This window comes from Eleginops maclovinus, chromosome 4, assembly GCF_036324505.1.
Source record: "Eleginops maclovinus isolate JMC-PN-2008 ecotype Puerto Natales chromosome 4, JC_Emac_rtc_rv5, whole genome shotgun sequence".
NCBI lineage: Eukaryota > Metazoa > Chordata > Actinopteri > Perciformes > Eleginopidae > Eleginops > Eleginops maclovinus.
The window spans coordinates 32,324,251-32,351,157 of NC_086352.1; the positions used below are offsets into that span (position 1 = coordinate 32,324,251).

The 26,907-nt window shown below is 40.4% G+C and overlaps 1 protein-coding gene and 2 long non-coding RNA genes across 6 annotated transcripts; 2 read left to right on the forward strand and 1 right to left on the reverse strand.

The window, feature by feature from the left end:
• Positions 1–635: 635 nt before the first annotated feature.
• On the forward strand, positions 636–5,064 carry LOC134862815 (uncharacterized). 2 transcript variants are annotated; one of them, XR_010165557.1, is made up of 6 exons: positions 636–747; positions 2,154–2,213; positions 2,345–2,497; positions 2,716–2,833; positions 3,722–3,817; positions 4,286–5,064. It is a non-coding gene; the product is annotated as an uncharacterized LOC134862815 (long non-coding RNA). The 2 variants fall into 2 exon arrangements; XR_010165556.1 differs by lacking the exon at positions 2,154–2,213 and having other exon boundaries at positions 642–747.
• Positions 5,065–9,584: 4,520 nt separating this feature from the next.
• LOC134862676 (uncharacterized) lies at positions 9,585–11,775 on the forward strand. 3 transcript variants are annotated; one of them, XM_063880688.1, is made up of 3 exons: positions 9,585–9,980; positions 10,197–10,790; positions 10,915–11,775. In XM_063880688.1, the coding sequence occupies exons 1-3, from the start codon at positions 9,633–9,635 to the stop codon at positions 11,320–11,322; spliced, it is 1,350 nt and encodes a 449-aa protein (XP_063736758.1). In that variant the 5' UTR covers positions 9,585–9,632; the 3' UTR covers positions 11,323–11,775. The 3 variants fall into 3 exon arrangements, with proteins under 3 accessions (XP_063736758.1, XP_063736760.1, XP_063736759.1); XM_063880690.1 differs by having other exon boundaries at positions 11,668–11,772; XM_063880689.1 differs by having other exon boundaries at positions 10,197–11,775.
• Positions 11,776–11,796: 21 nt separating this feature from the next.
• LOC134862677 (uncharacterized) lies at positions 11,797–13,127 on the reverse strand. Its single transcript, XR_010165539.1, has 3 exons — positions 12,812–13,127; positions 12,406–12,580; positions 11,797–12,151 (listed from the first exon to the last, which is right to left on the reverse strand). It is a non-coding gene; the product is annotated as an uncharacterized LOC134862677 (long non-coding RNA).
• Positions 13,128–26,907: the final 13,780 nt, after the last annotated feature.

Consider the following 26,907-nt stretch of genomic DNA (forward strand, 5'->3'; position numbering starts at 1 on the left):
TTTACCCATCCATAATTTATTTGGTTGTGTGGAAAAAGTACACAGTGATTTGATTTATTATGATGATAAGATCATTGAGAGTGACCGAAAGCAGAAGATTAGCAAAATAATGAGTTAAAAGACATTACACAAGACCCCAGAAGTTTCAACTAACCCTGCAAAACTGACTGTTTTTATTTTTGTTTGTGTTAAATTTGGTAGGTTCACAGTTTTCATTGGCAGTTCAGTGCAACACTCTGCTGTAAGCACACACACTCAGTACGGACAAATAGCTGCACATGTGTATTAGCACAAAGGAAAACTGTGTAAGCTGCAAATAAACCCTCTTGATCTTAATGAGACAATTAAAGGTGTGAATGTGCACTGTAAAAAAAAGAACTTGAAATTGTTGATCTCATTAGAGTTTTTAAATTAATCTGACTCAGAAATAAAGGTTTGCCATATGTAACTAACAAAAACGTGTCGGTCCAGCAAACTTCTCTCTATAGTTGCCCTAACAAGTATTTAAAACACAGTATAACAAGGATTTTTGAGTACACGCATATTTTCCCCGACGGAAACTCCGTAGACGACTACGCGCCTGCGCATTGCTGTCTTCTGCGGGGTTTCCTCATCCGAGCTCTCACTCTGAGCGGCGCTGAGCGAATTTGTCGGACATTTTGTGGACAGAAACATCGACGTGTGGCCGAATTTGGATGCTAAGTTGGGGATTCTTGGGATATTTGTCTACCGTGTTTGCCTAAACAGGTAAGTGTGTTTTTACTTAACAAGGAATATTAACAGTAAAGTGCACTGTACTATTTCAACCAAAATATAGATTCAATGAGTTCAACTAACCACCACAGTTAGCTTTGCTAGCTTAGCTACAAATGTCGTTCTACTACACACAGTTAGGCTGACTGTTACCCCCCAAAATAATTTGTCCACAAACATGCAATTTTGTTCAAGCACCCGAAGGCGTTTATAATGCATTTTGATGGTGAGGTTGACAGGTGTTATACAAGTAACCTCAGTCAGACATATAACATTACACACAGCATTGGGATTGGGATATGCCAACGTTGCCGCTGTGTTGGAACTTAGCCTTGACTTGTATTTTTACAGCCAGTCTTGTCTGGTGTTGTGAATACTGTTTCCCCGTCGAAAAACTGGCGGCGACCTTGACGTACAAGCGCATGTAGTCCCTGTTATACAGCATGTTCATGGCGGATATGTATGTATGTATGTGTGTATGCTCTGTATAAGACGTACGAACACGGAATGGGGGGGGGGGGGGGCATTATTGTTCCGCTGTTAAGCTGGTTGAGGAGGTAATGTTACGTGTAATGGGGAGCCGGCCGCCGGTGTGTTACACGTCACGTTGTGGTTAAGGGTAAAAACACAAAGCCGACGTGCATCTTCTTAACCGCAGTATTGCAGAATATCAGTCTAAAAGGGCTTGTGACTGTGAGGCTAGCGCATATGAGCTGACGTCATGCTCGGCGGGCTTTTTTTTCAACTTTATTGATAACGGTCAAATTCCAACAGCAACACAAATAAGTTTGAATAACAAAAGTAGGAAACAAAGTGCCAGGGAATTCAGTTCTGACATTAAAAAAATAATTTGACAAAAACATCTGGGAAAGGGGATTGTGCAAGAAGCTTTTTACATTCAATAAAAACAAAATAATACATAGGAAAAGTAAAACATAAGTACATTTAAGGGGTATAGACTAATAATTAGGTAACATAAGTCGATCATTTTATGTTTCAAATATTGTTTGAGTCTTTTGCTGCTCAACTTGACTAGAGTATTGTAATATAGGTTAATATCGATTAGAAATAAGGTAAAGTTTCATTTTAGGAATTTGCAAAAATGATAAACAGTTGGATTAAAAAGCAAATGTACTGGTTTCATATTGTTTTTTTATAATATCTAAACAAAGACAAATTTCAATTCATGTTTGCATTTATGTTACTTGTCATATGTAATTATGCATATAGATTAGATGAAACCTTTTTATGAATTTTACCAATTACAGGCCTGATAGTGGGAGAGTGTTAATAAAAATGATACTATAAACAGATTTCCAACATACTTTTTTATCTTGTTTTTGTGTTGTTGATGTATTCAGCTCCCATATTTATTGATTCCTTGTATGTGTTTTATTTAGGGTTATACCCCATTGTGGCTGTTAGAATTAGTTTTCAGGCAGATGCAAATATACTTAAAAGTAAGTAGAAAGAGCATGTGCATGTGCAGTGGCCTCCCAGAATTCCATACCATTGTGACTATTCTTGTCAATGCAGAGGAAGTGACATTCATTTGTAAAAGACTCTCTTCCTGGTACATTGAACATTTCAGGTCTTATGAGCTTGTTGAAGGCAACTGTGCAGAAATTGTCGTCCTGGATCCAGATGTGCTGACGGATTACCACCCACTAGAAGCATACTCAGTTGGTGGAAAGGTGATGGTGACCACAAGAACATTCATTCTCCATTAAAGAAACACAAAATGGTATGTTGTCTTGTGCGAAATTGAAAGTATTACATTATAATGGTGCTGAAACAATTAATGGATTATTTGATTGAGAACAAATTGATTCATTATTTGATAATTGATTGTATTGTTGATTTATCAAGTGAAAATACCACTCGCAGCCCTATGTTACAGGTGTCAAATGTTTTCTAACCAGGTTTAACTATTTTCCCCCTCTTTTTTTCTCCTCTTTTCAGACTTTGTTACTTAGGGTAGTTGTCTCCTCCAAACATGCCCGGCGAATCCAGCTTCCTGAAGTACCAGGATCTGTGGCCCAACTGATTGATGAACTTAAAGAGAAACTTCAACTTGAAGGTGATTTCTCACTACAGTTTGAGGATCCAGAGTTTGGAGATGCACTATGTAACTTGACAGCAATGTCTGAATTACCAGCTGAACGTGCAGTCCTGCATATTATGTGGGACTTTGATTCATCTCCACTTAACCAATCCAGTGACCGTTCAATTGGTTCAGTCTCCTCTCTGGATACAGCCAGTGTTAACTCTGAAGATTTCAGGTCTAGCTATACCGATTCTATCCCGAGCAATTTAAGGCATGTTGCAGAGTGGCCCTCTCCATTCTCTATCCCTAAGTTCTCATATGATGTTGAACTGAAATTGCGTAAGGGCAATGGCACATATGAAAAGACAAAGAAGGGCCTTGACGTGACAAGAGACATTAAAATGGAAATTTTGGACAAACTTGCATCCATGTATCCATGCCTGAAGGAGCCAGGTAGCATCACAGGATACGATGGATGGAAAACAAGTATTAAATACAAGCTTGGAAACTACAGGTCAAAGCTTCGTCAGGCGGGCTGCAATGAGGTAGATGTAAACAAGAAAAGAAAAGGGGGAGATGAAGATGACAGTCCGTTCACCCTGAAAAAGCCCAAACGTGGAGAGGTCAATCATGTCCCGGATTACCCACAACACCATGATGATTCTACTCAGTTGGTGTTAGTTGGTGGAATTTGATAACTATAACAGTATTCTTAATTTGTAAAAGTAGAAAGTAAAATTGTCTGCAAGATTGTAGTTTCTTTTTGTTTTTGTTTGCTAGTCTTTTACTGAAGCATGTTACTGGGATCTGACCTGTGCATTATCCTCCTCATTACTATACAGAAAGTCAGATTTTGTATAAATTCACTACGGCACTAAACTAATTGATATGTTTGTGTGTTTTCCACTGGATACTCCTTAGACATCGGACATTGTGTCTCACCGAAAGACAGCAGCACTGAGAGGCCTGCCCATTTTTGTCCGGGAAGACACAACCAAGTTTCTTCTGGAGTGTTTGGTAAGTAATACTAACTGTAGGAAATAAACTTACACAGTACAATCAATATTGCTTAATGTAGCTTAAACATTTTATGATTTCATAACTGATGCTAATCATTTTATGCATAATACACTTTATGGAAGATTTAATTTTGAGCCCAGAGATGTTTTCACCTCATGAACCCAAATGGGATGAGTTCACCCAAAATAAAAAATAAATATGCCCGCTGATAGGGCAAAAGCCAACCCGGTACAGCTGGCCATTGTTGGCTGGTGTTCTTTGGCAGAAAATACTTCTTTATAGAACTTGGCACAACAAGGTTGGTGGGTGATGGCAGCCGTGCAGTTGAGTTGCAATTTTAACTTCCACAAGCTGAATGGTAAGAATCAGTAGCATGGTACTAAAGCTACATTTAGAATCAGTAGAAATGTATTTTGTCTTTTATTTTCCATAGCACTCATCCATGCATATTTTACTTTTCCTCAGGACACTGACCAGGAAGAAAGAGTGGTCAGAGGTGTGTCTGTGGGCATCCTCACCGTCATTGAAGATGATAATGCCGCCATATCACCAAATGTGCGAGACGTGGCTGTTGTGTTGGAAGGGACCATTGTACTGCATGACCTACCAGACCTCTCTACTGCCTTTGCATACCTCTTTGGCTTACTGTATGCCATGAACATTGATTATCCAAAGGAGATGAGGTATACTTTTGAAGCAATTCAGACTATCTTTTACGAGCTTGGCTCTCGATGCTCGCAGCGCATAAGGTCTCTGAAAACAAAGCTTTTGCTGTGAATTAATGGGGAAGCCAGACATGACTTTAACCTATGTTTCGCCTGTTCCAGTGCATTGTGGTTAGTGCTCATGTAAAACTTCACAACATTCATTTCATTTTAAGCATATAAGTCACCTTCTGTTCTGAAATAGAGAATCACAGAATTTGTGGTAGTGGAAGTTGCCAGTTCACAAGAGGGGCATATCCAGTGTTTCAACTGTTCAAGTTCATTGCTGTGATCAGGTAAAACTTCAATGTATGTACATGTTTGCACATGCAGTCATTTTAAGCATGCAAGTCCCATTTGCCATTTGCAAATATGTTGAATTGTGAGTTGCCAGTTGACAAGAGGCACTGGATTTTAATTTTTTGTTTTGTTTTATTCTTTAAAAAATATACAGTGCCAGTTCACAGGCGCATAAAAAAATGTTTGTAGAACTGTTCAGAACCTATGCTTTACAAGAAGAATAAATAAGATTTCAGCTAACTTTCAGCTGTGTGCCCTTTATTTTATCTATTCATTTATTTATTGACCATTCCTTAAATACAATTACAGCAACATACATTTTCCTTGATTTAGAAAGGCAAAGTTATATCTCACTGATTCAATAATTATATGTTTATTCAACAAGAATATCTGTGTTTGTTGAAAGTAGAAATACCTGGCATTGAAACAAGAATTTCATTGTTAGCCTCACAAGAATATCATATTTAGGTGAACAAGAAGGTCCAAGTTGGCAGAACTCGAAATACAATTACAGCAACATACATTTTCATTGATTTATAAAGGAAAAATGTAATCTCACTGAATCAATAATTATATGTTTATTCAACAAGAATATCTGTGTTTGTTGAAGGTATAAATACCTGGCATTGAAACAAGAATTTCATTGTTAGGTGAACAAGAACATCTAAGTTGGCAGAACTCTTGTATAAACTTAAAAACCTTAGTAAAGTCAACAACAGTAGTCAAAAGTTGAGAAAACTTAAAAATCTGTTTGCATCATGTTGCCTTGATAATTTGAGTTTTCTCAACATTTTTTTTTTTACAGTGTGTGCATCTTAGTGCTTACTTAGTAATATTTACATGGTAACATTTCCACAATTACAACGCTAGCATGGTTATGTTTTGCAGGTATATGTTTACAATGTTTGTCATTATATGTGATCACGCTAAAGTTGCTTATTAGCACTCTAACGTAAATACAGTAGACATTGCAGTGTTAATAGGAATATGTTTTTCACTTCATTGTGTTGCACCAAGAGTGAATTACTGCCTCCTGAGGCTGGAAAGACAGAAACAAAACCCTTCTGGTTCTTAATGGTTTAGGAGAATCGTATTTATTGTCAAATCAACTCGCAGCTAAGCCATTGATATATCCACAATACCAATATCAAGTGTCGGTACACATGCATGCATGTGTTACTACCACTTTTGCGTTACAGGTGTGCAGGGTTTACAGAAGGTGCTCCAAAAACATTATTATAGAGTAAGAAACTGAGTATAGAGGAGGTTAAGGCTAATTCATCAACAAAACATCAAATTGTAACACAGGAGTCAGCATGTTTTTTTTACCACCACATTTCCCAAACCTTAATAATGCATTGTCATAACCCAAACGAGGACCTTTCCATAACCTCCATCTAATCAGACATGACTTTTTTTTCTAAAACTTAGTTGCTAGATGAAACTGAAAGTAAAGAAAAATGCTAACTGCACATTCTTGCATTTAAACTGGAAGATAAATTGATTTATCATGTTGTCTCAAGTATTTAAATCTCACCACCATTTGTTATCAGTTAAATTCAATTCAGAACATTGAAATAGTGCTAAATTCTTCCTGTTATCCGGATGATTTTAAACTGTCTGTGTTTCGGTTTGTTTTTCTGCAGAAGGAAAATGTAACGGACGGAAACGGAAGAGATGCCAGCGGAGTGTTCAACGTCCCTCTCTTCTCACAGCGCAGGATTGAGACTGACATTTTATATTTTCCATTGAATTACACCTCATCCGAAATTCACTTTGAACACTTTGAAATCTTAACTTCCTCTTTGGCATGGCACTACATCTCTGAAAAAAAATAATAAAGAAAGCGATAGCAATCATTTTACCCCAGCAGTCTTGATCTGTCAATCATCTCCAGTGATTTGAGGATGCACAAGTGCTCTGAGTGAAGAAAAATCAAAATGAAGAAAATAGGATAAAATGTACATCAGTTATTCATCACAAACTAGTTCAACCAAAGTCACATTTTCTCCTCTTTCTTCCTCGCAGCCAAGTGCAAATACTGACACATGTACTTCAAGGCTCCCTACTGCATTTTCAAAGAAGGGATCGGGCTTTATTAAAAATGTATAAGGTCATATTAATTAGAGACAGAATATTTTCTTGCATGAGAGCAATGAAGAAAAAAAAAAAAAAAAGCAGGCCCGGAGGATCGTTTTGATTCGTCTGGCCTCAAAATGAATGGAGAAGGTGAAAGGCACAAGGCTAAAACACGTGCTTTGTTCTGAGGCCAGTCTCTTTGTTCATCAAGCCCACTACTAATTTGTTCACCCGCCCCCACTTCACACACACACATACACACCGGCACACACACAATCACTCCTCAGCCATATTTCTCCTTTATTGTATATTCTTTTTTAGTTGAGTGCCGCTGATTTGAAATGCTAATTCAACATATTTTTTAATGTATTCACCAGGCTCATCAAGGCAGGCCCATATATCAAAGTGTCCAAAGTTGTATTGATGTTGGATATCAAAGAGGTGATTACTTGGTAATATGATTTTTTATCTGTTAATTGTCCTCTTCCTGGTCCAGAAAGGTTGCATTTTTACGTCTTTTTAAAAAGAAAACAAGAACAACGGCTGATGACACACAGATAATCCATGTTCTGTCTTTTCACCAATTGTTGTATTCTTTTTTTATTCCAGTTTTGTCTTTTTCATGTTCAAATGCGGGATTGCACATTAGCATGAACAGCGTGTAAGCCCTCGTTAATGTTCGAGACTTGCAAACAAACATGTGCTTTCTCTAGTAGGCTATCTTGTCACTGCATTGTACAAGTACATGTGTGGACTTGTACAACCCCACACACACACACACGCGTATTTACCCAGCACACGCATCCTGTCAGCAGGTAAAGAGATTGCGTGTGCTCGTCAAATGCTCAAACAACAAAAGATGCACTATAAAATACATGAAAGGAAATAATTCATTAACAGCCTACTTTACATTTTTTTCCCCCCATTTCTCACTAATTAGAGTGAAAAACAATAAGAACAGCTATTTCAAACAGCAGTGATAATAATAACGCTGATGGTAAAATACTCTAGTTTTGTGTTTTTGATATCAAAAGGCACCATGATGAGCAAAAAAAAAGAACAATGAGCCATCAGAGGATCCTTTCTTTTATTTTCATTTGAGTTTTTATGCATCCTTCCTTTTCAATGATTCCTGCCCCCCCCCCCCCCCCCTCCTCAAACCACCCCCTTTTTCTCTCTGTGTCTGATGTAGCTAATGCCATTAACTCTCCCTGCCACTTTCCAGGTCACTAATTCTTCAGCTTTGAGTTCATTGTGCCCGGACCGCGGTGCTGTCTCCATAATGAGGTTATTTCTGGGTTATTACCTTCCTCTATGATATGGCACCTGATGGGAGGCGGAATTGATATAAATCAAAAAACGGTCTGCAATGAAAATTGAAATATTTGAACATTTCTGCTCCTGTCCTACCCCCCGAATCTGCATATTTAGAAGACAAACAACTTGAAGTATTTTATTTCATCAACTGGCATCAACATGTATACTGTATGGTTATTAATCTGGCTATAGACATCTGAAAATAGGTATTTGCATTTAGATCTTACTGCATGTGTCATACTCAAAACAATTTATGCAACAAGCATGATGGGAAGAAAGTGGCCATGTTAGTTGACCTTCCTAAGTGTTGGAAAGATGTGTTGTTTTAATGGGACAACATTCTGTAAATGCAACACGAATATTTTAAAAGAAAAGTTGATATGACTAACCCTAACCCTAGAAACACATCCAGCTTAAAGAGGGCAGTGTAGCATTCATTGTCTTCCTAACAAACTGATGCATGAAGGTCCAATAACTCGGTATTTGGTCTCCACCCCCAAATATCCATCTGTATAGCTGCTAAAGTTCGTCTGTTAGCTCATGGCTAACTTTTCCTGTGTGTTGGTGCTGGGTGGGTGTTTATTGCGGGTATTATTTGGTGCTTTTTAGTGAAACGGCTGCCTACAGTGACCAAAACAATGATGATAAGATTGTTGAGAGTGACAGAAAGCAGAAAAGTAGCACTTCAGAATGTTTAAACAATGAGCTAAAAGACGCTGGAACAGTCCTCAGAGCTGAGAGGCACTACAGAGTTTGGGGATATCTCTTCCAAGCTGTTTCAAACTCTGTTTGTACTAAAACCTAGAAAAAAAAATAGATCAGAAAGAACGCAAATATACCAGAAAGGAGGAAGTTGGGGTGGATGGTTGAGTCTTAACTTTCATATTTAAGTTATGCCACTTCCATGTTTATTGTAAGACAAACGTTCACTTATGAGCAGGGACGTGCATAGGTACGGGCTAATGTTGCCCGGGCAATGGCCTGTTTGCCCTTTTTGGCTGACCTGCCCTTCTTTTTCTGTTGTGGCCGAATCAACATGATAAGCCCACAATTAGTATTGTAACGTCTCGCTGAGGAAAACACACCTTGTCAGCGATGTCATCTGCCCCCAGTCACGTGACTTAGTTTACAATCTGACAGCTGAGAGTAAAGGAAAGCCCTCCGAGTCCCGCCTCATACCGCTAAGGTGATCATACCAAATGCCTGCCTGGCTTTGGTGGCCAATCCCCGGGTCAATCTGTCCCCAGAAATGTCCCCGTTTTCAAATATGCTTTAAAAACACATAGCAAGGTGAAATACAATTATAATAAAGTTGATGTTTCAATGGCGTGGCGCTTGTTCGCAGCAATACAATTATAGAGCTCCTGCGGTCACGTGACTTTTGGTTGGGAGCCACCATTTTGGCAGTCAACATGACCACCGGTGCCAGTGTTTTCTTACCGAGCGAGTATACTTCTCATTTTAATTCAAGTGAAATTCGGCTTTATAGTACAAAATTAGAGAGATTAAATATAAGCGACCCATATAATTCACCCGGTGTGCTTTTCAAGAGCATAACCTCCTGCTCTGAAGACGATGTACCCGACTTGCGCTACGCAGACATCCACAGCTATCTTGTAAGCTTTCCATCAGTGTACTCAGGAGACTCCCTCAGAGCGTACAAAAGCTTGGAGGCTTACAAATGGTGTCAGTCCGGCTTCGTAAACAACATTCAACTGTGGAGTCTTACATCCAAAAACTTCGGCATCATCACTGCAAGGGTAAGTATTAAATTATTCCAGTTTGATAGGCAGTGTCACGTTAGCATTGTTTGTTTATTAGCTTGGCTAGCTACGGAAGTGTCACGTTAGCATGTTTTTTAGCTTGGATAGCTACTGCAGTGCATCTGTAACTTGCTAGTTTGTATTTTTGATCGTACTCAACCAAAGTGGCTGGCGTTTTTTACCTTTATTTATCTGTTTTGGAATTTCATATAGGTTAATCACTCCCAAAGGCTTAATGAAAGTCAACTAAAGCCATGGGTGGTGGTGAGGAACGACGGTGTTGTGCTGGGAGCCCACTGCAACTGCACAGCGGGACTCGGGGAGAGCTGCTCTCATGTGTCAGCTGTTCTCTTCAGTCTGTGGGGAAAAAACAACGCAAGGCACGAGGAGATCAGCTGCACATCCAAAAAATGCAAGTGGGCCTCTCCCAGTGAGGATGCTGCGAAGAATGTGGAGTACCTGCAGGGCAAGGACATCATATTCAACCATACTCAACAAAATAAAAAGGGGAATTCCACCAAGGGTACCTCTGCGCCCCCATCTTTCCCACCCCTGACTGCTGCTGAGCAAACACAGTTCTACCAAAATCTCTCACAGTGCCGGACTCAAGATGGGAAGTCCTGCAGACCTGCAGTCCTGTCAGTTGTTCGCGGGTACGCCACATCCTATGTACCCAAGGCTGTCAAGCTAGATTTACCTGAACCCCTTACCAGTCTGTATGACAAGAAGGCAAGAGACCTGAACCTGGCTGAATTACAAGAGCGTGCAGAAGGAATATTTGAGGACTTGACTGTCACTGAAGAACAGGTACATAACATATTCTGTTTACTAATGACTGAAATCTAAGATCTACCATGTTATGTGCACGTGTACTGTGTGTGCGCTATCTTGCAATGTAAATGAGAAACTGTTTGGATTGCCATGTTTTCAGAGTGATATTGTAGAGGAGGAGACCCAAGCACAGTCCAAGTCCAGAATTTGGTTTGATCAAAGGAGTGGTAGGGTGACAGGATCTACCTTCAGAGCAGCAACAAGAACAGACCTCAGAAAGCCAGCCGTGTCTCTCATAAGACAGATATGTGACCCAAAGTCCCATGTTTTCAGCAGTGAGGCTACCAGGTATTCATGGGCAGAGAATTCCAGCCAATGTCAACATGCAGTTGAACATCCTAACATACTCCAAATAGCATCCCAAAAGTTTCTGCCTTGTTGTAAGGTGTCAGCTGATGTTCATCATCCCAAAAGTAATGGGCATATGCATTTGATTACTTATTGTATGAAACATTGTGACATGTGCATCAGCAGACACCTTACAATACAGCTGTATCATGTGGGATGATATATGCCACATCTTCAGGAAGGTACTGACAAGTCAAGGGTAGTGTGTGTGAGCATTACAACTGCATGTTGAAATCAGCTGGAATTTCCCTGTAAACTAAAATAGGGTGTGCAGTGTGTAATCTCTTCTATGTATGTGTTAACTTACTTACGTACAACATATGGTGTACAAGAAAATTAGTGTGAGGTGAATGAACAGAGAGGGTAAATGCAGTAAGTACTAGGCTATTCTTTAAAAAGAAGTGTAAAACCAAGTACAGCATTAAACATTTGTAAAGGGCAGGGAGGTAGCAATGTGGGGTGGCATTACTATTGTCCAAAACTCATATTTCCATTGTTTCTTCAGATGGGGATGCAATAATGAAGAACTGGCCAGAAAATACTACGAAATGCAGCATCGCCTATCACACACAGACGTCCTGGTGCGACCAGCCGGATTTAGAATTTCACCTCTGCACCCATTTTGTTGAAAACATGTTATTGATGATTTAACTTTGAGAAATGGAGCCAGATATTGAAAAATGGTCATGAGACATGCATAGGTTGCCAGCCCAGTGAGGACATTCACCTTTTTATCATTGTTATTTAAACTAATCTCTGTCAGGGTCTTCCTATTAATCTTTTCCCTTAACAACACATTTTCAGCCCTTAGAGCTTGGCATTCTTGCTCAAGACTCTGGATGCGGGTACAGCAGGTTTCAGAGGTGCATGGTGGTGTTACTGGTTCAGGCTGGACAGGATCATCGGCTGAGTCTTCCAACGGATCTGTGATGGGGGGCTCCTTCAAAGGCTCTGTGATATGGTCTTCTGGGGCTGCATCAGTTGATGTCCTGATGAAAACACAGAAGCAGCAAAATAAGCTTTCATGCATACAATACTGATGGCAGTTTGACATGTTTACATGTTTACAGTTTGACATGTTTAATGGAAATCATATGATATTAGCCTTCATTAAATGACTGGTGTGACGTTATTGTTTATAACCATATCACGGCAGTTAACTATTTGAAATAAAATAATCTGAATAACACACCGATCACAAGTAGACCCAACATGTAATCAGACAGGAGTTTGATCTACCCACCTTTGACGGATGGCTTCTGCAGATATCTTTGCCTGCTCTACTTTGTGCAGTTTAGCGTTCTGCCTTCTGTTAAAAACCTCCAGTCTCGTTTTATGTCTCCTCTTCTCTGGAGATGGAAGGTAATCGAAAATTGAGGGGATAAAATCCGGACTCAACGGATTATCACTCTTTCTCCCTACAAAATAAGAAGGAATATTTCAACACGGGTTTGTTTACCACTAGCTTGCTACAAGCTAACTTGCTAACTGGCTAGGCTGCGCCAGAGCCACACTTGTTGAGTTAAAAAGGGACATCACAGTGTCCGTTAGCTATAATAACTGGGTGCTACTTCTTAAATTAAACTAATTAAATTTAATTAAACTGACCAGAAACTTTTTGTAGCATTGTACTGTATTCCTTCACCCACCTGATATGAAGTGATCACTGCATAAGCGAAAGCCAACGGCCGGGGGGTCCCATCTTTCAGTCTTTTTCTGAAGGCTCCTGGCTCTTTTAATCGCTCCAATCCACTTCTCCCTCCTCTCCGCGTCTTTAGGAATGCGATAATACGATACACCTTTCTTTTTCCCACGCCTATTTGTGCAACCTGGTGCACAGCAGTTATCCACCATCCTTGACAGTCTGCCAGTGCCTGTCAATTTACTGCCGCGATGACTGCCAAAATGGCTGCCCCTGTCGTATCTCGTCACGTGACCAGCATATATGACATCATCTGCAGGAGCTCTATTGTAGCCTTAGCGTTAGCAGCGTTAGCAGCTTTATTCTTCTTCTACTACTTCTTTTACTTCTTCGTCTTCTCCTTCTTCTTATATTGCCTGCAAAATTCTGAATGAATAACTCGTTTCAGGGTGAACTAATTCCACACCACAAAAGTGTTTTAAACCAGGTAAGTTTTTATTATTTGTGTTCTATATCGCTAAATGTGTGATTACACATTTTACGTTTTATATATATAATATTTATTATAGGCTACTGTAGGCTATTGGTGCCGACGCGTTAAGACCGCCTGTAGTGTCGGATTTTGGAAAATATGGGACTTTACTTCCTCTTGACACCGTCGGTTATTTACAAAAAAACACCTAAATATACTTGTTATTGGGCTTGTATGTCTTTTCACCTGCTCCGTAAACTCCCTCAACGCTCGCTCTCTTCTCTTGAACGCCCTCTCACAAAGGGAGAACGCGTCTCTGTCTCGCTTCATCGTAGGATTTCTGCCATGTTTCTACCATTTTAGTTTTACCATCTCTGTTATTAAGTTATGGAATACTAAATAAATAAGTAATTTCATACCTTACCGTTACTGCGCTCATAAAGAATGATAAGAGTAAGAATAATGCGTATTGAACTGGTTTCATTAATTAGTGAGTTTATTTAAGGTAATTAGTTAGAGCCCTTTTTCCAGTTTAGAGCAATAGCCCCTCCAAATGTCTGTGCACGTCCCTGCTTATGAGTTATGTCAAGTGTGAGAATAAATCAAATGTTACTATAGGCTTAATTATGTAATTTGACTAGCTAAATAAGTGGCAATGCATTAAGAGCCGTGGACACGCCTTTACGTAGACAAGGGGCCGATACCCCACGCCAACCAATAGGAGAAGACTACACCTCGAAGCGGGAGGTTCCTTTGTAGACTTATCATATCACCATCTTTGTATAAATAAACACTTTTAACTTGTTGATGAGAAGCTTCCTGGATTCTTTTCGGCTACTCCTTCTTCAAATGTTGATATGCAACACAGGTCCATAGTTATTTTAAATAAATATAAGAACGATCTTCTAGTAACACTTGGCAAAAGCTTTCCTAAACTAAAAATAAATATACTCAACCCAAACCAGTATTTTTCTCAACCGAGTTTTACTTTAACTTTAATCTTTGGAGCTTTTAATTGATTAGTAAAATTGAATAGTTAGATATATAATGACTTGCTATTTTGTATATACTAATTTGATCATTTATTATTGCCATTATTTTAGCTCTGTGGTGTAGTTTTTCGAGCTTTGGTTTCAAAGTCAACTTTGGGCACCAGGTTATCTGGTATTTATTGGAACGCAGATGGAGGCCATTTCTTTTCTTAGTTTGATCGATTAATTTTGAGTTCAAATTTTGCTTTGTAACTTTTAGTTTTGTGGACAAATACAAGCAGCTACAGGCATTAACATGTTTTTATCTTAATCCGATTAGATATCCAAAAACAGATTGTGTATAACTCTTTGAAACAACTCTTAGAAACACCACTGGTTTTGTCTCAGATAAATATCAACAGGCTTGGTTTAAGTAAGGAGGGTTTACAAAAGAACATGTGGCATTTCCCTTCCTCTCTTTTTTTATTTGCCCTTGCAGTCCCATTTTCAATTATCCTGTTGGGGGAAGGCAGAGTCAGATTCCCAGACAATCCCATTTCCAAGAGGTAGGCGAGGTGTGAATGTGAGTGCACGGGAGCAGAAGAGTGGCTGTCGAAGAGAAAGGAGACTGGCATTTGACTCTGCTGAATAAGCCCAAGGTTTGCAGTCTGCCAGGTGGGAGAGGTTACGGATGGGAGGGGAAGAGGGGAGGAGAGAAGGGGAGATAGAAGGAAGCGACTGTGTGTGGTGTGTGGGTGTTAATGAGGGAAGTGATGTGTACGGTGAAAAAGCAGCAGGTATAAGAGGACAGAGCGAGAGGGAGGGAGTGATCTGGGTTTCCAGCCTTGCTCATTATGGTCTGTCTCATTGAGAGGTGAAATGAGGCTTGCTGATGGCTCAGTGTGGAAGGTATCGTCCTTGTCGAAGTGAGTCATGACAGAAAAGGCAAAAAAAAGCCCACATCAACTCCATTAACAATACTCAAGCACTCTTCAGTGTTCATTTGAGTGGCATCCAAATGTCAGTGAAAAGGATAATGCAACATTAAAAGAAAACGTCTTTTGTTACCCTCCAGCCGGCACTGAGCACGACCCAGTGAGAGGAGAAAAGTCTGCAGCGATTCATTTGGATAAATCATCACAAATGTGTTTTTCGTGCCATTTGTGTTTTTAATGAATCAATTTGCCCCTTCTGGTCCTCCTACACAATGTGATGTTCATATCATCGACTGTGGTGATAGAAAAGAGGGTGACACAGTCTGTACTCTGGCTGCAGTTTAACATATTCTCATAAAATGGTTTGTATATCTTAGGAAAAAAGTATTTCTATCATTTCTTTTAAAGATGCAACCATTGTGCTTGCATTAGCTGCTGAAGTGAAACACAACTTGGTTTAAGAAAAGATTGTGGTTTGGGTTTAATTAATTATGGAAGTAGTGACAATGGGCAACATGGACTTTTTGGGTTTCAGAAACAATACAAACAGCAGTCTCCTGGGTTAAACTCCAGGTCATTTTTTCAATTTTTGATGGACTGAAATGCGTCTACAGTGAACCTTTGAAACTTGTGACATGCAATTGTATTGCCTTGTCAATCGTGCTGCTCAACCCTAACCTTAACCCTTTATAACTAACTCAAAATATCTTAAAACATGCATTTTTGACTTTTGCCCTTCCAGCAACCAAGCTTGAAACAATAAACTGTTAACATGAGCAATGGGGCATGGCTGCACTGAGCCTAATTGTATACTCTTCATTCAGTGTTATTCACTCTAGCAAACAAAACAGGCTTGGTCAAAATGGATAATGACATCATTGGGACGTCAGTGTGAGACTCCTTCAATTTAATATCAATCAGCACTTTCAAATTTGGGGATCTGATTTTGGGTATCAGACCCAAAGGTTGACTGTGGCTTTGTTAGTTTGGTCATGGTGTGATGTTCTTCAAATCCTAAGGTTGCGGGTGCAGGCCCAGCCCCTGCTGTCAACATGTCCATGTGTCCTTGGGCAAGATACTCAATCCCACATTGCTCCCAATGGCATGTCCAATGGTGTGTGAATGTTAGCTTTCTTGAGCAGGTGTTTCTTCCCATGAAGCCCTTGCTTCTGACTTGCATATGTAAAGCTGTATAAATGAAGTCCATTTACCATTTTTCATTAGACACTTAGGTGACCCTCATTTTAAGGGGATAGTGATACCATGAGAAGTACAGTTCAATGGGGACTTGGGATCCGAAGGCTCACTGTTTAAGGCACTGGATCAACAACAGAGTGTGGACTGTAGCTGGAGGGGTTTCCAGTCAGCTTTTCAGGGCACCCTCCTTGCAGCACCATCGCTCAGAGATCTCTGTGCATTGATGCCAGTGTATAGGTTCTTTTTTGCGTTTGTGTATTACGGGTCCTGTGTGTGTAAAGTGAAAAAAAAAAACATTCCTCCAGAGGGATTACGGTTTTTTACAATTGCTTGAACACAATTTTGGAAACCATCCTGGTTTTATCAAAATACTTAACACAATTCACACAACCACTCACCCAAACTGCAAAATAACCTCATATATGCTGCAAAATGAAGCACTGCAACCAAAACTACATATACCATTATGAAAATTAAACCTTTGCACCAAACGGCACACACTTCATTCATATCACCAGATTTTTGTCTCACCAACTACACACTGTTGGGCAAAATGTAAAGCACTAACCTCTTTAGTAAGCTTTGCCATAATACTAAAATAGTTCAAATCGTTGAAAATTCTTCAGATTGTTCACATGCACAGAAACATTTGTAGATACACACACATGCTGCTTTTCACCAAAAAAGTCAATGCAAAATATGCACAGCAGATACATTGGAGTGAACAAAAATATGCTAACAAAAAACAGTAAACTGAAAAAGAAAATTACAGAAAAAATGTGCAGAAAAAAAATATATGTAAAAAAGAGGCGAGAAAAATACTGTAATTAGGCAGCATCTTGCTGCATAGCTGGATCTGGTCGCAATGCGTCGTCCACATCACAGGCAATATCTTCCCTTGCCAGACTTTGAGGGAAGAAGCGCCTTGAGTGCCTTATCCATCCCTGAATCGCACCCGCATCAATTTCATCACATGCCTCTTCCATAGCCTGCAAAAGAGGCATGCGCACAAAGGGCTGCCGGTCGTAAACCTTCCACCGCCATGCTGAAAAGAACTCTTCTATGGGGTTCAAAAATGGTGAGTATGGTGGGAAGTATTGCACGACAAATGGTGGGTGGTCAGCAAACCAGGTTTGGACTGGGGCTGCACGATGAAAGCTCACATTGTCCCATACTATAACATACCTGTTTCTTCGATGCTCTGCATCATTCATACGCTCTGGTGGTATGAGAATATTGTGGAGTCTGTCCAGCAATATGAGACAATGGGCTGTGTTGTATGGTCCAAGGTTGGCATGACGGTGGAGGACACCTTGCGTATGGGAGATGGCAGTGCACATTGTGATGTTCCCACTACGTTGGCCAGGAACATCTATAATGGCTCTGTGGCCAATGACGTTCCTTCCCCTTCTTCTGGTCTCTGCTAAGTTGAACCCAGCCTCATCTACAAAGATGAACTCATGCCGGATTGCATGAGCATCCACTTCCAGAACTCCCTAGAAACAAAGAACAGAAATCAGTCAATATGGTGTTATCAGTACACTGGGAAACAATGTTGCATGTAGTGTACTGTAGTCAATATTGTGCTCACATCCACATATGCTCTTCTGAGCTCTTTGTTTCTTTGAGAGTTTCTCTCAAAAGGCACCTTATAAAGTTGTTTCATACTGATTTGGTTTCGCTCGAGAACGCGAGCCAATGTGGACAAACTGACTTGTTGAATGTTGTTGAAGACGGTGTTGTCTTGGATGATGTGACTTTGAATATCTCTTAATCTGATTTCATTACTTTCCAAAACCGAGTTTACAATGGCAGCTTCCTGTACCCCGGTGAACATTAGGCCCCTTCCTCCACCATGGTTGTGTCTCTCAGTTCTTTAGAAAAACAAAAAAACAAAAACATAGGGCACTGCAGCCTGAAGATATTTCCCCCACAGTAGAGTAAATGATACAGGAAACGTGTACAGTAAGTGTATGACATCAGCCATTCATGAAGTAAACAGGTGTCACCCAACTGATACACTATGAAATGGCATGTACTACAAAGTGTGAAAGAAACTTTGGTTGCATACCTGTGCTCCAGTCTAAATGTCCGGATGACAGAGGCGACAGTAAAACGGCTCAAGTTGGGCTGCACTCTGTCCAGCCTCTCGCATTGTCAGCCCATGGTTGATGACATGATCAACTAAGGTTGTTCTGATTTCATTTGAAAGTTGTTGTCTTTGGCCATGAACTCCTCTACCAGCTCTACCCCTACCTCTCACTCTTCCTCCTCCTCTCATTCTCACCCTTCCCCTTCCTCTCTCTGCAACATTTTCCATTGTTGTTGTAAAACAAAGATGCTCACCTGTGGTGCTTTTATAGTGCTTACTTCCTGATTGAAGTGCTAACAATTAAGCATTGAGGTGTTTGGCCAGGTGGCACATATTTTGGCCAATTAGCTCATGAAGTGTTATTTTGAATGGCAGTGTTTTCATATGGCAAACATGTGACTTTATGTCAGATTGCTGTGTCTTATGCAGAGAACCGTGTTCAGTGCATTTAAATGGTGCCATTTTGGATTGCAAAATGTGTGTAAAGCAGAAAATGTGTTTAGAGTTTTGGAGACTTGAGAAGAGGTTTTGCTCTCTGTGTGTCAGTTTAAATGATTGTGCTATGCATGTCATTTTATTGTGTTAGCAACTGTAGAAAACTGTAATGACTTCCCTTGGTGTATTTGTTTCTTATCATGTTTTTTGACCTTTGACACATGCATGATTAGTTTGACTTTCTTGTGTGTTTACGTGAATGCTATTGTTTATAATGGTGGCACTTAAGCAAGCATGCAAGCTAGTATCTTTTCTATGATTTTTAGGGTTATCTTTTATTGCACATAAAATGAGAGAAACGTGTTTCTGTAGCAGGAAACTATTAGCTTTTTGTGCGACAGATGGTTGTTTACAGTCACATTAAACATGTTCTGTATTGGTGCATATCTCTGTATGTACCTGTGTGTCCATACAGTAAAGCATGCCTACCATCTTGTGCCGCTGTACTGTATGTTTGCTCTTCACCTCCATGTGTTGCCGATGTGTGAGTGTGTGTTTGCCACTTAGTGTGATTGAGAGCGGAGTGGCGCTGAGATGGCAGCTGGCGAGGCTAATCCCCGTACGTGAGGGACGCGGCCCAGCCCACGGTGTCACCCAGACCTGCCAGGCCTGACGGAGGTGCATTCAACCCGGCCGCTTAGTGTCACCCGTCCCCTGTCACTCAGTCCCATAATCACCCCCATGACTGACAGACAGGCCTTTCCCTTTGATGGTGGAGGGGATTTTAGAAGAGAGAGGCAAAGAACTGATCCGCCACTGCCTGTATATGTGTGTGTGTGTGTGTGTGTGTGTGTGTGTGTGTGTGTGTGTGTGTGTGTGTGTGTGTGTGTGTGTGTGTCTGTGTGTGTGTGTGTGTGTGTGTGTGTGTGTGTGTGTGTGTGTCTGTGTGTCTGTGTGTCTGTGTGTGTGTGTGTGTGTTAGGGTGTTTGCATGTGTGTGCGGGTGGATGCCACCAGGAGGGCTTTTTCCTAGGGGTTGTAAGATGATGATTCTGATCCAGCTTAATGATGAAGATGAAGATGGTGCTGCTGAACATGATGCCGTCGATGATGATTACCTTGGTGACAAAGTGAGCCAAAGATGTGCGTGTGTTGCAGAGGGATCAGTGGGGCAGCCACTCCGCTAAAGCAAAGCCAGAGGCACCAAAGGAGACAGCGACACAAAGCCACGGATTTACTGTGTGTGTGTGTGTGTGTGTGTGTGTGTGTGTGTGTGTGTGTGTGTGTGTGTGTGTGTGTGTGTGTGTGTGTGTGTGTCTGTCTGTCTGTCTGTGTGTGTGTGTGTTTGTGTGTGTGTGTGTGTGTGTGTGTGTGTGTGTGTGTGTGTGTGTGTGTGTGCTTCACATTTAGAGCAACGAAATCTGAAATACACATGTAATCACACGATTATGATAATACACATCAAGTGTCATCTTAGTTGATGTTCTGCTCGTGATGGGGTGTCGCGGCAAGGTTGTTGGTGAAGATCCCGTCAGTTCAGATTTTTTATTGACTCAGAGTACTGTAATGTTTCCATGTGTGTGTGTGTGTGTGTGTGTGTGTGTGTGGTTGAGAAATTGAGGAAATACTTGGACTTAAGTGCATGATTCAAGACAACGTTCAAAATTCTAAAAAGAAAAAAAACGAAGTGTAACAAAAAAATATACTTATATTGAAGCAAAACTTAACAAATGCAAACTTCAAAAACATGGAACTAAATAAATGTGATTACACAAGACAAACTGGCACAGGACAAAGGGAGATGAGGACTATATATACACGAGGTAATGTGACACAGGTGTCAACCATCAAGGGGCTGACAATCAAAGAGGCAGGAGAACACACAATGGCAGGAAGTAAAGGGGCACCAAAATGAGAGGGAAAGGTAAGTACAAAATAAAACAGGAAGTGCAATGACTTAACATGTAGACAATGACTAAAAATAAACCTAAATCTAAAGTGTTAGCTTAGGCCTTGTACAATGGTAGGATTTGCTTGAAGTGAGTATATTTGCACTTTCCTTGTTGTTTGGAGTTTGATTAACTGACAGCTGTTTTTCTTCAGCGCATGTAGGTGTGCAGACGGATTGAGCAGGAGTAATGAAAACCTTTAATTTAAAAAAAAAATGCTCCAATTCAACTCTGATCCGATCCACTTTGCAAATCAAAGATGCAAAATCTGTTCTTCACAAAGTCATAACTCAGTCCAACCACAACATAGACATAAAACATGCCTGCGGGAATCAGTCCATTATCTCCATTAATCTGCTTAGAAGTCACATAAAAAGGCACTCCTCATGATCATAAATAACTCCTAATTCCTCATAATACATCCATGTTTACAGGGCAAACAAGCTGCTGGCAGCTAATGCAGCATGACCTTCCATGTTGCAGGTTCATCAAAATGTACAGCTTAGCACTATTAAAGGTTTCTTTGAACCAGAGGCTCCCATTTCTGACCTGGTAAATGCAGAGCGGACCAGCAGAAAGGTTTCCAAGGGTGAAAAATAAATAATCAACTGAAAGCATGAATAAACATTTTCATGGTCATATTATCCAACCCTAACCCTAACCCTCCACAAAGTCTTTGACCAACATTGACAGGCTTCTTTCATGAAAAAACAGAACCTATACACATAAGGCCCAATAAACACAAGCAAAAACCATACAATAATGGAGGAGAGGGTTCAAAGCAAAGGGGCTACCATGATTTGGCGCTCTGGAGCAGTTTGGGGTTTGGTGCCCCGCTCAAGGACACCTAGGTATGGCCCAGAAGGTGAACTGGCACATCTCCAGCTGTGTGTTTGTTTTCTGGTCTGTAGGGGAACATACAGTAAAACAGCGACCATGTAGTGAGCATCTTGTTCCAAGTCCAGTCCCTATGGATTGAGATCCTGGCACCCCCAAAGTGAAACATAATGTATGTAATGGGCTGGGTAAGGAAGGGAGACGAAGTAGAGGCAGGTCACATTTTAAAAAAGCAAGCTTAATTGAAATAAAGCTGCAACAAAAAACATGAAACTAAGGGGAGCAGGCCAGATGGAACATAACGAAGAAAAACAGCAAACATACTGGGACAACTTGAGGGACATAGTGGCAAGACCAGGGGTGGCACACGAGGACAATCCATAATCAGACTGTCAGGAAACCAGAAACCACACCGGGTAAAACATTGACGACGAACTGACACAAAACACTTGAGAAGACAGGTGTATATAAAGAGACAGAACCAATCACAAAGAGACAGCTGGAGAAGGTAGGCAAAAACACAAAGGTAACAAGTGATTAGACACTGGTAGATAGTATCAGGGCAGGGCAGACAATCACCAAAAAACACAGGAAGTAAAACAAGACAAAGCCCAAGGAGAACAAAACATTTCAAAATAAAACTTGAACCATGACAATTTGTGTATTTTTCCCATATTGTGGTCCGATCCAATAATGAATGGGTTCTTCCAAGGCCCATGCTACACCCTTACACCAATTTCATTGAAAATTGGCCAAACTGTTTTTCAGTGAACCTGCTGTCAAACATGAAGGAATAGGAAGGAGGAAAGTAAACGCCTTTAAAGCAAAGAAGTGTAAACAGCAAACATTTCAATGGGTTAAAAAAGAGTTTGATTGCGAGTGTGTTTATTTTCCGCCTTCCCCAGGCACATAAGCATCTCTTTGTCTGTCTGTATGTTACATTGTCCGAAGCAGTAATTGCTTAAAGCGAGACACATTTGGTCGAGTGGACTCCTGAATGAAAATATGTTTTCACCCTGTTTTCAATCCTGGCCTGAACCAGACAATTAATGGTCTCTTAATCGCCGGACACACATTCACATGCCCGACTCCCTGCTCTGACAATGAGACCAATAAAAACCAACACAAACAAATTCTCCGTTGTTTTCCTTTTTACCAATTTCTCCCACCCCCCTTGTCTCTGTTCTATTTCCAATCTTGAACTCATGAGTTTTCTCTGATAGTGATCCTGTTAAATTAAGAGCCTGAGCTTTATCCAGTACCCTCTCACCGTCACTCCTTTAATTTAGTCATTATAATTAACCATTAACTGGTGTCAGTTTCTGGGCCACTAACAGGCCCACTCAGTTCTGCTTGTCTGCATTATCACAGTTTGGGGGAGAAAGTAAATTATAATGAAGGGCTATATAGTCCAATTACTGATAAAAGCAGCCAAGTGCGCTCCTTGTAATTAGGTGCCAGTATCCCTCCCTCCTTCTCACTTCCTCCCTTTCCCTCTCCCCTTTTCTCAGAGTGACACGTCGGAAAGGGAATATATGCATAATAGCTATTTTTATTACCGTTAACCTCTTACTCATGTTCTTAACCCAGTGACTTTCAATCACGGAGACAAGGGGATGCCACAGTGAGACCTTATCTCGCAAGCAATTATTTTATGTACTCTGCGTGCGTGTTGAACTAAGTTAACGGATAGAAGTGGGAGTGTCGGGAAGAAGCCAAAGGAAAGGAGTTGTGAAAAAAAGGGGAGGCCAGAGAGAAGTGAAGGATTGCAGGAAACAGGCAGCGGCGGATCCTTCTGTTCCCGCTCTAATGGGATGGAGCTGAGCTGTCTCTTGTAGCTGGGTCGTGTAGTTCCCCACCAGAGCACTTACAAGTCAGCGCTGGTAATTAAACTGTACCATCAGCCCCTTCCATTTTCCCTTTTTCCTCCAGCCCTCGCCTTCCTTTTCTCTCTCAGTCCGCTCGCCCTGTTCTTTCCCTTCCTTCTTTTGGCAGGTGAGACAACATGCTTTGGAAAATTAAGAGGAGCGACAGGTGGAGACGAAGAAAGGAAGAGCAAATTAAGGCTGCTGGAATGAAGCTGGTTTTATAGAGATGGGTTTTAATGCAGGCTTAATTCAAAAGACTGGACATGAGGGTTTTTATACATGAGTGAACTGTGAGGGGAAGGAGCTTGAACTTTAGCCCCACTCTGGTTAAATGTAATTCCGGTTAATTTAAGGCCATTTATCTAGCAGTTATAAGTGAAGAAATTACTTGGTGATTGTTGGGAAGACAGATATTTATTTCTGTATGTGTAATGGTTGTATTTTTTCTGTTCAATAAAGAATGTAACTGTCCTTTTGTCTGTCCACGCTCTTTGACGGACTTTGGGCTGCATTGCTATATGAAATGTGCACTATAAAAATCAAGTTCACCTTTGGAAGTTTGCATAACCATGGCACTTATGGGATTACATTGGCCACATAGCCACATACAGATAAAGAGAGGGGGAGAATAAATGTTTAGATATCCACTGAATCAGTTATCTACAGTGTACATCATTAAATAAGTACATTTACTTTAGTATTGCACTTAAGTGACATTGAAGGTATGTTTTCTTCCATTTTATTATTCTTTATACTTTATCCTCTACAATTATGTGTAGTAGAGAAACTCCCTCTTGAGGGAAGACATAGATGTTAGCCTTTGCAGACCATTAACATGCACAAAACACAAATAAGCACAATAACCCTTTATTGCATCACCAATTTGAATCAAGTAATATAATACATATATTATGCCCGAAAATGTCCATTCTGCATAATGAGTAGAAGTTCAATTAGACTTTGATGCCAATACTTTTGTTGTTTTGCTTAGTAAAAAAAATAATGCAGGAGTATTACATTACGGTGTTTCCCATCAATGTGATAATAATAGGTATGTAAAGTATTTCTTCCACCTGTGGTTAACTAAAACTTAACTAGCAATTAAAAATGTATCAATAAAGTATGTTCAGAGTAACCCGATATAGCAAATTATACAATAATGATGCACTCTTGTGTTAATGTGTAACAGCAAAGGAGCAGGTGTTGAGCATCTGTGCTGTGTGTTAAAGTTGACTACCAATGAACTTTAGAATTCACTCTTCTTACTTTTGATAAGTTATTAATGCATCTGTGTGCATTTAACCCTTCATCAGAAAGCCTCCACTTGCTGGATTGTCTCAGTCCAGCATCAGACTGTGTAATGAGCTGCTGTTTTAGTAAATCAGGCGCCAAATACCCGCAGATCAAGGCTGCACATACACTCAAACCTGCTGCGCATATTTTCTTAGTAAATCCGCTCCATTGTGTTTCACTTTGGAAACTTCCCCTGAATGACAGCACGGAATTTATTTTGGTTTGTCTGTCTTCTTCGGCAGCTTTAAGATGTAATTCCGAGGGAAAAGCATCTGTTAGCAATCATCTATAACATCCCAGAGAGCGTTTAACAGATGGCAATGCTCAACGTCAACACAAACAAGCACGGAATCGTTCGTGTTCGGTAAAACGGCTTCGAAAACTGCTATCAACTGGTATTTAGTTTCAGATTCTTTAAAACAAAGCTGATTTATGGGTCTTTGGATTGGATTTACTGCTTAAAAAATCACTTCATGACTAATTAACTTACATTTATGTCAGGTTGGTTTCACATGCATGAAATGATTTGATTTATGCGATTGATTCGAGAAGTCACACTGCTCCTGAACAACTCTATATATTTATCTGAGGTGTGTAAGCAGGCTGTGCTGCACCTGTCTGCATGGATGCTCTGCAGCAGTGTGTTTTGTGAAAGCATTGTTTTCTGGGAGTTTGGTGGCGACAGACGATGGATTAAACGATGAATAAGTGATTTATTAGCTGCTGCTGTCACGCTGGTTAGATGGATTACTACAAGCCACCTCTGACCCCACTTACCAGCCCTGTGTCTCACCGCAGAGGTGTGTGTTTGCGTGTGTGTAGGTGGTTGCGCTGGCCAGCTGTAATCTTGTGACAGGATGAGACTAGTTGATCAATGGCCTAATGAACACTGTATTTCATTGGGCCAATGAAGTGAGAGGTGCTCGCCAAGCCGCAGCGGCACGGCCGGGGTTTGCTCTATGGTCCGAGAGAACGCGTGAATCCTCCCCGAAAACAAACACGTTCACACTTTGTTGAAATACTTTGGATTACACAGGTGTGCGGGTGCAAATGTGGAGGACAAAAGCCATGAGATTCATTGCTTTGTTTTCAACACGTTCTTATTATGGACAAAGGGAAAGCAAACTTAAAAAGATGGCCATAAAGCAGAAATAAGAAATAAAGCAACAAATAACAATTCTTTATTTCACTCTACTTAAATATTTTAACATTGCCCGTGCATCAGCCAAATATTTTATAATTGTCAATACCAGGTTAATGTTAGTCTCGTTGAAGTGAGTGCGTCAAAACATAGCTATGGCTTATTTTGTTTTGTTTTTACTTAATAGTAATTCATTCCATTGTTGTCGTTTGTAATACATGTATGATTTGTGTTTCTTTGAGGTTACAAGAGTATTCCCAGTTTGGATTTTTGGACTGTCTATTGTCTGAATCATACCTATTTGAGTAACAGGAGTTGTAAACGTTGTAATGCTAACAGTGTTAGCTAGCTTACAATAGGACATTTTACCTGCTTAGCTTGTGAGCGTCTTTCAATACAGCAGCAATGTTCCGGACCTCGTAATGTCTAAATAATGTCCTATGTTCTTCCCCCTACAGTATATATCAAATAAAACCAACAACATATATTTCCATGTCATTTTATCAATATGTTTACTGCCTTTCCGAGACAGTAAAGAGCATTTGACTCCCCTGGCAGGAGTTTCAATCCTACTTATTATTAGTTTTGCATCACTGTGCCTGCAAGCAACAGCTTCATCCTTTCTAGTCGCCTTTCCCTGTGAATCATTGTGTGTGTGTGTGTGTGTGTGTGTGTGTGTGTGTGTGTGTGTGTGTGTGTGTGTGTGTGTGTGTGTGTGTGTGTGTGTTTGTGTGTGTGTGTGTGTGTGTGTGTGTGTGTGTGTGTGTGTGTGTGTGTGTGTGTGTGTGTGTGTGTGTGTGTCTGTCTGTCTGTCTGTCTGTCTGTCTGTCTGTCTGTCTGTCTGTCTGTCTGTCTGTCTGTCTGTCTGTCTTTCTCTCTGTATGTTGGAGAAAGTTTGTAGTTTGTTTCCTTCT